Source organism: Urocampus carinirostris, chromosome 15 (assembly GCF_059441175.1).
Source record: "Urocampus carinirostris isolate Australia breed hairy pipefish chromosome 15, RoL_Ucar_1.0, whole genome shotgun sequence".
NCBI classification, from domain to species: Eukaryota; Metazoa; Chordata; class Actinopteri; order Syngnathiformes; family Syngnathidae; genus Urocampus; species Urocampus carinirostris.
Genome location: NC_142363.1, coordinates 8,751,659 through 8,766,339, shown reverse-complemented (window position 1 = coordinate 8,766,339; position 14,681 = coordinate 8,751,659). Strand labels below are relative to the sequence as shown.

General features: G+C 38.5%; 1 protein-coding gene across 5 annotated transcripts in view; it reads right to left on the bottom strand.

Annotated features, from left to right (window-relative positions):
- Window positions 1–131: 131 nt before the first annotated feature.
- Window positions 132–14,681, bottom strand: part of atp10d (ATPase phospholipid transporting 10D) — a 51,293-nt gene continuing 36,743 nt past the window's right edge. For all 5 annotated transcript variants that reach the window (XM_088355230.1, XM_088355228.1, XM_088355229.1 and 2 more), the window contains 5 exons: window positions 12,399–12,599; window positions 11,569–11,649; window positions 10,278–10,382; window positions 6,678–6,865; window positions 132–438 (listed from right to left, as the gene is read on the bottom strand). In XM_088355230.1, coding sequence (XP_088211356.1) covers window positions 327–438; window positions 6,678–6,865; window positions 10,278–10,382; window positions 11,569–11,649; window positions 12,399–12,599 — 687 coding nt within the window. In that variant the 3' untranslated portion in view covers window positions 132–326. The remainder of the gene's footprint in view (window positions 439–6,677; window positions 6,866–10,277; window positions 10,383–11,568; window positions 11,650–12,398; window positions 12,600–14,681) is intronic.

Sequence of the window (14,681 nt, the reverse complement as noted above, 5' to 3'; positions counted from 1 at the left end):
GGTGTAGCGTTATTAGAATGAGTAAGACTTACAGGCTTACAAAATGGTAATTGGCAATAAAGAAGATCCTGGCAACAATGCAACTCAAAGCAAAACGCTTCCTCTTATCTGAGAAAAACGGACAACAGATGGCATAGTAAACGGTTTTTAATTCATTCGATTCCTGGAATTGTATTCATCCATACAAGCAAAGTATAAAACGGGGATAATATTAGACATGTAAACATCTTCAGTTTAATGTTTCACTCCCCAAAAACTATTGGTTTCTGTGCTAGAGCACGCAGACCAGCTTGCGTACTCAGGCTGTTCGATAGCTGGAGGAAGGTTTAAGTTCTATGGTGCATTCTTCTGCAGTACGTCTTCGATTCCAGTTTCCTGTGAGATGTTTGCATCAGAGCAGGTAAAAGCAAGGTGTTGTAAAGTGTCCGGAACAGTAGCCTGCATAGTGAAAACAAAAATATATATAAACAGATAATTGTGCGGATAATTTTTTTACACTCAGGTTTTGTAGCTAGAGGAAAACACATATAGAAAATAATACAATTATGCTTATCAAGCAAACAAAAAGTTGTTACAACAACGTCCTTAAGGGTGGGGTGTGTAGTTTGAGGTGTTGTTTTTCCAGTGAAATATTGTGCCTATTAAGTATGTCTTTACAATGCCCAACTGAGTTCCAAAAGCCTTTTATACATGTTTTTTTACTGCACCTATCTGCTTTTATCTTACTTTTACCCTCAGTGTTCCGTCAATGAAGCGCATTAAGCTGTAAAAGAAATAGGTTAATGGATGGGGGGAAGAGTGATTTCATGCGCGTGCTCGCCGTTTTATTAAATTCTAGGATGAAAATACTTTAAGAAAAGGATTGTTTAAATTACAGTCCAAATGCCAACCCAAGGTTTTTTGGAACGCAAATATGAATTTCACATACTTGGACGTCCAGCAAAAGAAGCCTGACAAAGGCTGCAAGGATGACTTCAGCCAGAAGATCGCGTCAGCAAGTACAATATTTTACAAAAGTCAATTCCATTGAAGTTGGGAAAAAGTTTAAAATGTCAGTAAAATTAGAATAGAATGACTTGCAAACCTTTTCTAACCCATATTTAAATGAATACACCACAAAGACAAGATTATCCATGTTCAAACTCATAAACTTTATTTCCATAAGCAAATAATGATAAACTTAGAATTTTATAATTGCAACAAGTGCCAAAGTAGTTGGGAAAGGGGCTTCTTCACCATTGTGTTACATCACCTTTCCTTTTAATAACACTCAATAAACGTTTAGGAAGTGAGGAGACTAGTTGTTGAATCGTTGATAGTGGAATCCTTTCCCATTCTTGCTTTATGTACAGCTTCAGCTGTTCAACAGTCCGGGGTCTCCTTTGTCTTATTCTGCGCTTTATAATGCGCCACACATTTTCAATGGGAGACAGGTCAGGACTGCAGGCAGGCCAGTCAAGCACCCGCACCCTCTTACTACGAAGCCACGCTGTCGTGAGACGTGCAGTGTGTGGCTTGGCATTATCCTGCTGGAAGAAGCAAGGGCGCCCATGGTAAAGATTCTGTTTGGATGGCAACATACTTTGTTCCAAAACCTGAATGTACTTTTCTGCATTAATGGTGCCTTCACAGATGTGCAGGTTACCCATTCCTTGGCCACTCATGCACCCCCATACCATCACAGATGCTGGCTTTTGCACTTTGCGTGCATAACAGTCTGGGTGGTTCTGTTCTTCTTTGGACCGGAGGACACGACGTCCACAATTTCCAAACACAATTTGGAAAACTGACTCATCAGACCACAGAACACTTTTCCACTTTGTATCAGTCCATTTTAGATGGGCTCGGGCCCAGAGAACCCTGCGGCGTTTCTGGATGTTGTTGATGAATGGCTTACGCTTTGCAACATAAAGTTTTAACCCACACTTAGGGATATAGCGTCGAACTGTATTGACTGACAGTGGTTTTCCAAAGTGTTCCTGAGCCCATGTGGTGATGTCCTTTACACATTGATGTCGGTTCTTAATGCAGTACCGCTTGAGGGCTCGGAGGTCACGGGCATTCAATAATGGTTTACGGCCATGCCGTTTACGCACAGTGATTTCTCCAGATTCCCTGAACCTTTTCACAATATTATGGACTGTAGATGATGATATCCCTAAATTCCTTGCAATTGTACTTTGAGGAATGTTGTTTTTAAACTGTTCAACAATTTGCTCACGCAGTTGTTCACAAAGAGGTGAACCTCGCCCCATCCTTGCATGTGAATGACTTAGCTTGTTCGGGTCTCCCTTTTTTATACCCAGTAACAACTCTCACCTGTTGCTAATTCATCTGTTCACCTGCAAATAGTTGGTTGATTTCCATTCATCCACTTTCTGAGTAGTTATTGACACCTGTCCCAACTATTTTGGCACGTGTTGCTGTCATCAAATTACAGAGTTGATGATTTTCTCCCAAAACAATAAAGTTTATGAGTGAAGACAATAAATATGTTGTCTTTGCTGTGCATTCATTTAAATATGGGTTGAAAAGAATTTGCAATTTACTTGGATCAATTTTTATTTGCAATTAACACACTTTCCCAACTTCATTGGAATTGAGTTTTGTAGTTATAGGCGATACCTTTAAGGAGATTCCCAAATTCTAAAACATACAAAATGTGATAAAATAGTACATGTTGTTCCTATAATATCCACACATGTGTATATAATATATATATATATATATAATATATAATAATAATAATAATAATAATTTCCTTGTATTGTCATTCTGTGTAACAATGTACACAGAACGAAATGTCGATTGCACCTGACCCGATGTAGCGAGCCGATGCAGCCGCAGCCAACAGAGGGCGCCGCCGACCACTTTTTGAGTCTTAGGAATGACTCGGCCGGGGCGCGAACCACCGACCTCCCAGTCTCAAAGCGGGCGCCTTACCATCTAGGCTACTGAGCTGGTATATAATCATTGGTGCATTCAAAATTTTCTGAAGTAACGCATTTTGTAGACAGTCCGTCTCATTTTTCACATCCTGAGCTATGAGGTCATGTGAAGAACACAAGCACCCAAGCAAGCCAGTCTCCCTATTGGTTTACATTTTAACTAGTCAAAAAGCTTTTTGGTGTCTTAAGCCAAGTATTGGTAGTTTTTGTGGAGAATGCCTAGGTGTTGTGTCGCAGTTGGATGCAGCAATGGCACGAAAAATGGCGAGCAGCCAACATGGGGCAAACTGACACAAATAAAACACAGGCAAGCTAGCCGGCTGCTAAAAAAAAAAAAGGCTAACCGGGACCGATATGCAGAAAAACAAGAGGCGGGCTAAAAGAAAACATCCAGTAAGCAGCCAGGATAACTGAGAGCTAACGACCCAAAAAAAATACCAGCAGCAAACAATCCAGCGGGGAGAATAAACAATGAGCACGACAGGCTAGCCAACTACTAACGGGGCTAACTTAGACCAAACAAAATTGGAAGCCATTGGGAGCACGCACTCTAACGGGGAGCTATCTGGACAATAATAAATGCAAAACACGCAGCGAAAAACAAGGAAGGAAAAGTCAGTCGCATACCTATGACGAAAAGAAACATGCACTGTACAAGACAGCAGGTAGACTTAAAAGATGCAGCTAGAGATGATCAAAGCAAGCGCCTTGGACAAATCAATCAGAAGTCCCTCAGCGACACAATAAGCAAATTTCTAGTTACTCAAAGCAGAAATGAGCTCTATGCAATCGCTGATCACTACAACCGCAGTCTGTTTTTCAACAGGACCCGCCATTGTTTTGGTTCTCGTCTTCCAGTGACATCACAGTTCTAGGAGGTATGAGATCAAACGGTCTACTTTGAAAATGTACTTCTCGAAACCTATGACACGTGGTATATTTTGGAACATATTTGCATGATTGTGGGGAGAAACACTACACATTCGTTGCCAAATCGGGGGGGGAAAAGGTCTTTCTATTTTGAGGTTTTGGTTAGAGTTTGGACTGCATTTGAAACAGTACTTTTACATATTTGTGCGACAGTAAAAGAAAACTTTGACAAGCATAAATTATTCTCAAACCCCCGCCATACCTTCTACTTAACATATTGAGCCATACCTTCTACTTAACATATTGAGCATCCCAGAACAGCGTTGCTAGACCTGAGATAAAAGCAGATAGGCATAGTGGCGATGAAAATATAAAGGCTCTTTGAACTCAGTTTAGCATTGTTAACACATACTTAAAAGTATTCCACTTTCAACTTTTTAAAGACACCTCAAATAACAAACCCCATCTCGATTGATCTGAATGCAAGAAACAAAATGCCGGCATGGATAAAACATACACATATTACTGTTGTACTCCTCGTTAGAGCTCATTACGAAGGCAGTACTTCTACCGTGTGTGTTTTGCTGCCGTGTTTCTTTTGTTTTGTTTTTTTAGTAACAGGATAATTAACTCATTACGTCAAAGCGTTGCGTTATTTTGTCTTGAGAACGGCAATAGCGGCGTCCCTTCTTTAGCACACCTGGCGCCATTTTCACCTCTAAGTTGTTTACATCACGACTTTTTGGATCATGTCAGCATTCAAAACCACGACTATCACATAGTTGGCTTGTGGTTACCAATATAGTATTTGCTATGTGCCGAAAGAAAAGGCAAATGAGGTCTGAGTCGCGAAAGGTTTGAGCCCTGTATTTGACAGCATCAGTGCCACGGCAACCGACTCGTATCGTTCGCCAACGAAACGTCTTTATGAGCAGGCTCTAGGAAGAGAACAAAGGGAGCTGGCTCCGCACCAATCAACAGCTGGTTCCCTCCGCAACGCCTTTTTTCTCTTATGATTGGTCAATATGCATTTTTGTGGATTCTTAGTTGTTGGCTTTAAATTTGTTGAACACCAAAAGGTTAAAATTGTTTGGTATTTAATTAAATATTTGAATTTTACTTCCGATCAAAGCTTCCTGTGTGGAGTTTGCATGTTCTACCCGTGCTTGTGTGGGTTTCCTCCGGGCACTCTGGTTTCCTCCCACATTCCAAAAACATGCATGTCAGTTTTAATTGGCCGGTCGAAATTATCCCTAGGTGTGAATGAGCGAGCGAATTTTCTGTCCCTGTGTGCCCTACAACTGGCTGTCAAGCAGTTCAGGGTGTCCCCTGACCACTGCCCGAAGATAGCTGAGATGTGCTCCAGCACCCCGTGACCCTACTGAGGATAAGCGGTGCAGATGGATGGAAATTTTATTTCCTGCGTGTTTTCAGTGGCAATGTGTTTGTATAAAAATGTCAAGTTTATTGTTTTACTTTTTTTGCTTGTGTTATTATATATATTTTTTTGTTTCTCTTTCCTCTATACTGTACATTGTTTACTGCTGATTAATATTGTATTAGGTTGTTTACTGTTTATATTTGTTGCGCTTCAAATGTAGGATAAACTGTAGCTGATGAAGTGCAGTAAATATTTCAAGGTTCTATAACACGACTGTCTGTTGTTCTCCACTCAACTAACTCGATTTTTCCTCAGGAAATTTCAAATTCTTCGATATGCAACAACTTCTAGTTAGAGTAATAGAAAGAGTTACTTTACCTGGTTAGTTGTTACTTTTACTACAGAGTAATTCAGTTACTTTTTGGAAGAGGTAGTGAGTAACTATGACAAATTACTTTTTCGAACATGCCCAATACTTGTGTTGCATCGTCCCAATTACTTTATCCAGTGTGTTTTTTTAACCAGCCCTGTTAGCGCTGTGTTACTTGTGTTCCTGCTGTTTTTTTCTGTGTTACGGTACTTGTGTTTACCATTAGGCCTATGTTTTACCCTGTTAGTGTTTCTGCTACCGTGTTTTTTTGCTGCTCTGTGATGTTGCTTCTCAGGGACTTTAACCAGTGTGTGCTTTTTTGACCAGTCCTCTTAGAGATATGTTTCTCAGGTTTGCTCCTATTTTTAGCTTGGTTATGATACTTGTGTTGTTTCGTTTCAGTGACATTTACTAGTAGAACTATGTTTTTGCCCTGTTAGCGTTTCTCCTATATTGTGTTTTTTGCTGTTACTTGTGTTACTGCATCTCAGTGACTTTAAGTGTTGTTTTTAACCAGCCCAGTTTTTTTGTTGTGTTACTTGTTTCGCTTTGCTTGGTGTGTGTTTGTTATCATACATCCATCCATTATCTGCACCGCTTACCCTCAGTAGGGTTGTTGGGGCGCTGGAGCCCATCCCAGCTATCTTCAGGCAATGGGAAGGGGATACCTTGAACTGGTTGCCAGCCAGTCGCAGGGCACACAGAAACAGACAACTCACTCGCCCATTCACACCTAGGGACAATTTGGACCGGCTAATTAATCTGACATGCATGTTCCTGGAATGTGGGAGGAAACCGGAGTGCCCGGAGAAAACCCACGCAAGCACAGGGAGAACATGCAAACTCTACACAGAAGGTTTGATCTCATGACCGTGCCACGGACGCGCTAACCACTGTGCTGCCGTGCTGCCCTGTTTGTCATCAAATCTTTGAAAACTGTATACTGTACCGTGTTTTTTGTAAATAGCTCATGTTTCAACGCGGGCATGTGCAGCTTATAGTCAGGTGCGGGTTATGTATGCACACAAGGTTATTTTCATTCCAAAAACCCATTGAGTGCGGTTAATAGTACCTTATATACGCTACACGTTGTGTTTTTATTGTGTACCTGGGCATTAGTGCTGTTACAGTAGTGAGAGCACACATGGTGTAAAAGAGAGGCTGGGACATTTGCAGTATCTCCACGCCGACAGGGTTTGTGGGGGGACTGCAGGTCAGACAGCAGACGCTGAAGATGGTCACAAAAGCGAAGTAGGAACCCGCGCTGACCACCATCACAAAAACATGAATCCATGTCTGCAAAAAGAAGGAGAAATAGACAACTTCACAAGTGTTCCCTGTACCATATAATATATACTTTCATGCTATCTGTTTTTTATTGGTTAATTGGTCCCACCAGGGTCTCACACTTGAAAACAAAATGAATATATATATGGAGGGTACTGCCGTAGCAGCACATTGAGCACAGGAACAGTTCAAGAGCGATTGCCATACGGAGGAAGAAAAGGACATTTTAAAAACTGAGTCAAAGCAGGAAAATGATCCTTATTTGGACTCATTGGCTTCAAAACATTGTGCATTGTCTATCACTGATAAAGAAATCTGAATCAGTCCCTCAAAGCTTACCACTTTGTGTTCCTAAACTCCAATATTCAATAGAGACCAATGATATTTCTTTTTTTTTTTTTGCTGTACTCATTTTGATTTATATTTGTGGATGGTTTTCTTAGAAGCTCTGTGCTGTTTCTGTCAAGAACAGGATCAGGACCCAAATGCGTGACGTTTCTCACACAAGCCTTTTATTTTACGGGAAATGGGGAGTCATGCACGTTAGGCAGCAGTCTGGCGTGGAAAGACAGGAACCCAGAGACCGACGAGATCGATACCAATTGCCCGAGCAGATATCGGACAGATGGGGTCGATACAGGACGGGACAGACAGGATTGATATCAAAACAGGAAATCGAAATTAAACAGGAGAAACTAGATGGGAACACTGGAAAACTGGAGAGAATAATAAATAGGACAAAAATCTACGGGACAATAGCGGGCAGAGTCAAAACCCACAGCTTGTGGGGCAAAGGTTTGTTGACGGACTGACAAAGGGAGAGTGACAGCACTGAGCTTAAATAGAAGGGAAGCCTATCTGTTAACGAGCCGCAGCAGGCGCCACACGGGCAGGGCTAATTGGGCGCCATGGCAACCGTGACAGTTTTAGTCAACTTTGGTTAGAATATGATTTAAAAATTGTGAAAAGTGTATTTGAAAGAGTTGTTACAGCACTAAGGAGTTAATATTTCAATTTTTAGATTGTTGTATAGTTTGTTTTTCAGGGATTCTTTAAATACTTTCGAGAATAGTTCACTGTAGAGTGAACAAATAAAGGCTAGTATAATATAGTAGTACAATACATTGTTTTATTCCTTCATTTTCATGCTGATACATTATTATTGGTTGTGTATCAGTTACTGTGATGTAAGTTAAAAACAAACTTCCATATTCTTAGAACACTGACGTAACACGGGAGCAGAGCTGAGTGCGCATGATAATCTCAGCCTCAATCTTGCGCAAAGGAGTCAAAATCGATTTCTACATACATAAACATGGCGTAAAAAAGGAAGAAAACGTATCATTTTCGTGGCGAATGGGAGAAAGAATTCTATTTTATTCACGTGAAAGGAAACTGTGTGTGTCTCATTTTGCGGAGCGACTGTGGCCGCGGCAAATCGGCACTACGTGGATCGCCACTACAGCACTTGTCACAAGAGCTTCCATGTTGCCATAAATGCCCACCGGGCAGCTTACCACAAACAGAAAGGGCCCGCGATTTAAAGGCAACTTTGGGCAAACAGTAGTCTTTTTTTTTTTTTTTTTTTTTTGCAAGGCCTTTTATAGAGCCACAGAATTTTTGATAAAGAGGATGAAGGCATTTCCAGACAGGGAGGTTCTTAAAGAAGCAGCAGGTTCGAGAGTGTTCTCCATTGTGGCCCCGGTGCTGTGGAATGCTCTTCCCCCTGAGATTTGATCTGCAACCTCAGTGGAAATGTTTATATCTAAACTTAAAACACACTTCCCTTGTATAGCTTACGAATGACCTATATTTGATGTTGACAATATCTGTGTATTATTTGTTATTGCAACATCCATTGCAGCCTGGTCATCCTGGAAAGGGGGATTAGCTCATGTGTGGTCCCTTCTCACGGTTTCTTCATTTTCCTCATGTTGAGGTTTTTGAGTTTTTCCTTGTCCTCATGTAGGTTTTAGATCAGGTCATAATAGTCTGTGGTTTGCAATAATCTGTGGTCTATGCAGCCCTTTGAGACTCCTTGTTATTAAGGGCGTCAAAAATAAACATGACTTGTCGTTTGACATTAAATCTGTTAAGTGTGTAAAAGCTAGAATTTTTTTGTATTTTGCGTATTTATTTTTTGTAGACCCGTGAATATTTTAATTATAATTTGATGTGTTTTGCAGGGATCCCCTGTAAAGCACATTGAATAACTCATAACTAAATAATTGGGTGCATAATGTTTTACTATATTGTTATTTATACTATATCATGAAAAAAATACAAACCTGAGGAGCCGTTTGGGAGCTGAAAGAGCAAGCGTTTCCCAGTGAGCCGTGGCAAAAGAGTTTTAATAGAGCTGTCCTCTTGGGTGCGACCAGTAGAAGGCGCAAACGCTTTATTTATTCATTTATTTATTTTCTTTCTTTATTGCGTGGTGTACAGAAGGGGTCTCCAACCATTTTCAAGCATCAACCGACTTTTTGTTACTAATTAGCACAAAGGGCACCCAGTTTGATATGACTTTCTTAAATAGCAACTTTTGAGACTCTGTGATTAAGGGCTATACAAAAAAACATGACTTGACTTGACTTAGCTAGATGGCTTGCTAAATAGCTTAAAAGGTAGCTTGATAGTTAGCTTGGAAGGTAAACAGGTATACTAAAAACTAAAAGGGAACTAAATAGCTAGATAAAAGAGAAAAAAAAGTCATCTAAATTTAAAGATAGAAAGCTAAAAACAAAGCTAGTTATCTAGCTAGAAAGGAGGCGACCATTTAGCTTGATAACTAGCAAAAAGGTTCAAATGTTAGCTCGAAAGCATTTTAAAAGCTAGCTATATAGTTTGCTAAATAGCTAATAAAATGGGAAGATAGCTAACTAGTTACAAACCTAAAAAGGTAGCCAGATAGTGGGCTAAAAGAAAGCACATTTTTTGGTCATTCGCTTCATTAAACTCAATAATTGGAATTTAGTTTGTTGTATTTCCTGTAAAACAGTTGAATAAAAAGATGGACGAATACAGTTGTTTAATACAAGAATAGATTTTCATTATACTCAATTTCTCAAAAATAATTATCAATACTTGAATTTTTTTTTACGTGAAGCATTTGAACTGAAATGTATTTAATTATATAAAATAACTTATCATGTTATTACTATGTTATTACAAGGTTAGTTATTTAAAAAAGGGTTAAATAAAGATAATTTAGTGACACCTATGGGGCGAATAATACACACTGTCCCTTTAACTTTCATATTAAGGCATCTCAACCTATCATAGTGGGCGGCTCAATTTGTCCCCACGAGTTTGAGACTCCTGGTTTAAAAATGTAGCAAAAGAGTAGCTAGCACCTTGTGGTCCGGAATTTTCGGTAACTGTGTGCCTGAACAGAGTTATATAAAAAAAGAGTGTGTCTGACCAGATTATGACTCTCAATGACTTGATGAAGTAAGATGATGAGGAGAGCTGACGCATTGATGGGTGATCCAAAGGACAGAACTCCAACATCTGATCCAACGTAAGCCTGAAAGACACATGCCAACATCTGATTAACGATAGTATATTACTCCAGACCAGTGGTTATCATGTAACAGGGGTTCTTCAAGGGGGCACGGGCGCATTTGACTTCAATGGCCTTCTTTTTTTTACTTTTCCAGAATAAAGTGCAGTGCACCTCCACTACACTAGGGAGCAGTGGTGTCCTCATTGACGGTGTTTTGTTAACATTAAGCCTTCACATAGCACAAAGTATAACCATTGAGTATTAAGTGTAGACAAGAAGTGAACACATGTAAATAAAATTAACAGGGATGCGGAGACAGGGTGAAGAGACAACAGGGTTCATACACCTTTTCCGTGGCCAAATTCAAGCACTTTTCAAGCACTTTTAAGGGCAATTTCTCCGTTTTCGTATATCTTTAAAAGAAGAAATCCAGCTCCAATCAAAAGAATATTTTATTTTTTGTTGACTTTGATGAGAAAAATAAAGTCTTTCTCCTAGCACATACTTTGTGCTACTTTGTATTGGGTTATAATGAGGTCAACAAAACAAAAAAAATGGTACTGTATGAAAAAACAGGAAAATTAGCAAAATTTCGACTAGTTTTAATGATATTGATTCCTCCGAAGCAAAATGCATTCAATCTTTCAATCAACTGCTGATGCATTTTGTTTTACTTATTTTAATTTATATTTTTTGCACTTTTTTCAGGTTATTTGTCTAAATAGGTTAAAATAGAATTATAAAGAGTTAATTGTTTTGCATTTTATCATTTATTTATAGCACTGAAGAGCGAATATTTTATTTATATTTTATTGTTTTGCATTTTCAGGAATTTTCTGTTTATGTTCATCTTTAAATCTGTTCAATCGTTTTTTTACGAACAATTTTTTTGCTGACCTGTGAATATTTTATTTATATTGCATGTGTTTTACTGGGGAAACATGAAACATGAAATGACTAATTGCTAAATAATTTGGTGCATTAAGTTTTATTATTACTGATACTAAATCGTTAAAAAACAAAAAATCTGAGGAGCTATTTTGGAAGCCAAAAGAGCTTTTCTCAGTGAGCTCAACAGAAAGAGCCTGTTTTCTAAATAGCGCTGGCCTCTTGGGTGCGACCAGTAGGGGTGGTGACCCTTCACATTACCAAGAAGCTTGGGCATTGAGCATTGAAAGGTAAACTGAGTTCAGTGCAATGTACTTACAAAATAAGGCACAAAAAAGCAAACTAGGCTTTGGTAAAAGGCATCCAGAACTGTGATCCAGAAGACAAATGGGGAAGAGCCCTGAGGAAAAGAAAAGTTCATAATTGAACAGTGACACAATAGTGACAAAGTTTAAGTTAGTGCTGTTCTATGTTCCATACAAGTTCAAAAAGTAAAAGGCTTGTTAACTGCAAATTATATGTATATTATATATATATATATATATATATATATATATATATATATATATATATATATATATATATACACACATACACTACCGTTCAAAATTTCAGGGTCACCAAGACAACTCACACTTGTTATTTTGCAACTTAATTTTCATTGTGCTTTTTTTGTCTTTTTATAACACACAGCAAACAAAGAATGAGGGGGTGGGGGGAGTGCTTAAAAAAAAAAGGGGGGGGGGGGGAATTGGAAGAAGAAAACCACCAAAACAACATTGTAGCTAAAATTGTTTTGTATTTTACAATTTTTTTTGGGAAGATCTGTCCATATTTTTATTTATAATTCATGCGTTCTTCAGGAACCCCCTGCAAACCTTATGGACTATATATGTATATATATATATATATATATATATATATATATATATAAAATGTATAAAGTGTCACTAAAAAATATTTAAATATATTCTAAATATTCAAAACAACAAAACTAGCCTGCTTTAAAATGCTAATCCAATTGAAGCTGCTTTGATATCATCCAATGTCATTCCACAGGAACTGGATGATATATTTTCAAAACTGAACTTGTCAGCAGTACCTTCAAAAATGGCATCTTATAGTTGAAATAAATATGAATGTCGGCACCTTGGAGGAACGCACGGCCCAGTAAAGCTCAGGCACTTTTAGGAGTTTCTCAACAGGCGCATCCTTATCTAGGATTCCGAAGATGAGTGGAGGAACGGAGGTGAAGAACAAGTTGAAGAAGATCAAAACCCAGGAGTTGGTCATGACGCTCCCAGAGAAGCCGCAGAAGAACTGATACCAAAACAACAGGTTGACAAACATCTGCAAGACAAAGCAACATTTTTTTCCCATTTTTTGAGTGAGTGAAACATTTGAAATATTGTGTGTACATTGTAATTATTGAATAAAGTCTGTCAAGCGTCCTGTTTCGCCCCTTTTTTGCAGTTTCTATAACTCATGACAAAAAGTTAGCGGACACCAGGGCAGACAACTCTGAAAAGTTGCGTGCCCAGCCATAAAGTCGCCTGCCCCATTTTTCACAACTTGAACCACAAAAAGACGACTCATCGCAAAAAAAATACCCATTGTTGCAAAGTATTAAGGATTGATAATCAGAATAAATAAAAGAACAACACTTTAAAATTAAGTTCATTATAAATCTACTTATAACATTCATTGCATGTATATGACATCGCTATTTTCCATCTGTCATGAGTATGTACCTGTATTTACTCATCTTCATTCATGCAATGTTTGCATTGTGTCGTCTGCTCCAAGCCACGTGAACTCCTCTTTCCACCATGCTTTTACGTTTACGTTTTATAGCGTCATAAGTTTTGTTAGCTTCTTTAGAATCTTTCTTCTGGGGCTGAGGTTTTGCCTTGATTCCTAACCACTTATCCATTTTTCTTGTGTTCTCTGTGCGTCTAGTTTGGAAAATGATATGCAAATGCACGACCTTATAACGTTCGGGAATGTCCGGAAACACAAAGTTATTCGATGCAGGCTTCTGATTGGCTGCCGAGTATGCAAATTACCAAATGAACTGAAATTGAAATTCCATAATTTACAACCAAACAAAGATTTCAAAATCGGAATAAAGCAAACGTTTGATTTAAAAAAAAATATATATATATAAAGTTGTCGGCCACCTGGGCGGTGACTTTTTGTACGTTATTGCAGACACTGTTTTTTTTATTATATGAATAAAGTTAGCAAAAACGTGGACTATTTCTTTTTTTTACAAGGGCATCCTAGATGTTTCAAAACGTCACCCTATTTCGTATTTGGAGCACAATCTTTGTGGGAAAGAGCAGCTCACTGTTTTCCTTTGTGCCACCAGAAAAATAAAGAAAAAGCCTCAGTGTCATTTTGAATGAACATTCTGGAATTCTGTCTTACCTAAAAGATTCGGAAGTTAGAGAAAACATATGATGTCTGTTCGACATTTTTTGTTTTAGTGATCTGTCCGTTGATTGTCTAACACAGATGGTCAGTAAGGCCAAAAAAACTACTTGCCTAATTCAGGCTTCACACATGAAAGATCTGTTTGGGATCTTCGGACCATCCATTTTAAATATTATTAATATATCGGTATCCTCGAGTATTGCAGAAGCCTTTAATTCTGCTGTTTTTAAACTTATGCTTAAGTGACCTGACCTTGAACCAAAAATCCTATGTAATTATAAGCTACTGTCAAATCTACATTTTTTTTTTTTAATTACTTGAAAAGTTGTCGCACAGCAGCTGAACGACTTTATGTCTAAACATAATCTCTGAATTTGTTCAGTTGGCATTCAGGGCAAATCATTTAACTGAGACAGCCCTGGTCAATGTAAACGATAATCTTCTCTTGGCAATAAATTCCGGCGCCTCATCGGTGTTGCTGTTGCTGGACCTCAGTGCTGACTTTAATATTGTGGAACACAATATTACTTGATCGTCTGGAAAAATTGATTATTATCTCAGGAACCGTACTCTCGTAGTTAAAGTCCTACCTCTCAGACAGGATGTTATGTGTTAACTACGGCAATCTGACCTCCGAACATTTTGTTATCACCTTTGGCGTTACACAGGGATCTGTACTTGGTCCCCCTTTTTTAAGTATTTATACGCTTTCACTTGGTTTTATCATCCAAAAGTATAATATCAGTTTTCATTGCTATGCAGATAAATTACTGGAGGCAACCGCTCCGTTAACTTGTGGAAATTTGGAGGCCTGCCTTATTGAGATACAAAGATGGATGTCACTTTTTTTCCCCTAATCCAGAAAATAACAAGATGTTAATTGTTGGTTCAGCTCATTGTCTTGACTTGTTTATCAAACACTGCTTTGAACCTTGAAAAATGTAATATCACCTAGTGACTCTAGGTGTCATATTTGATCAGAACTAACACAATTAG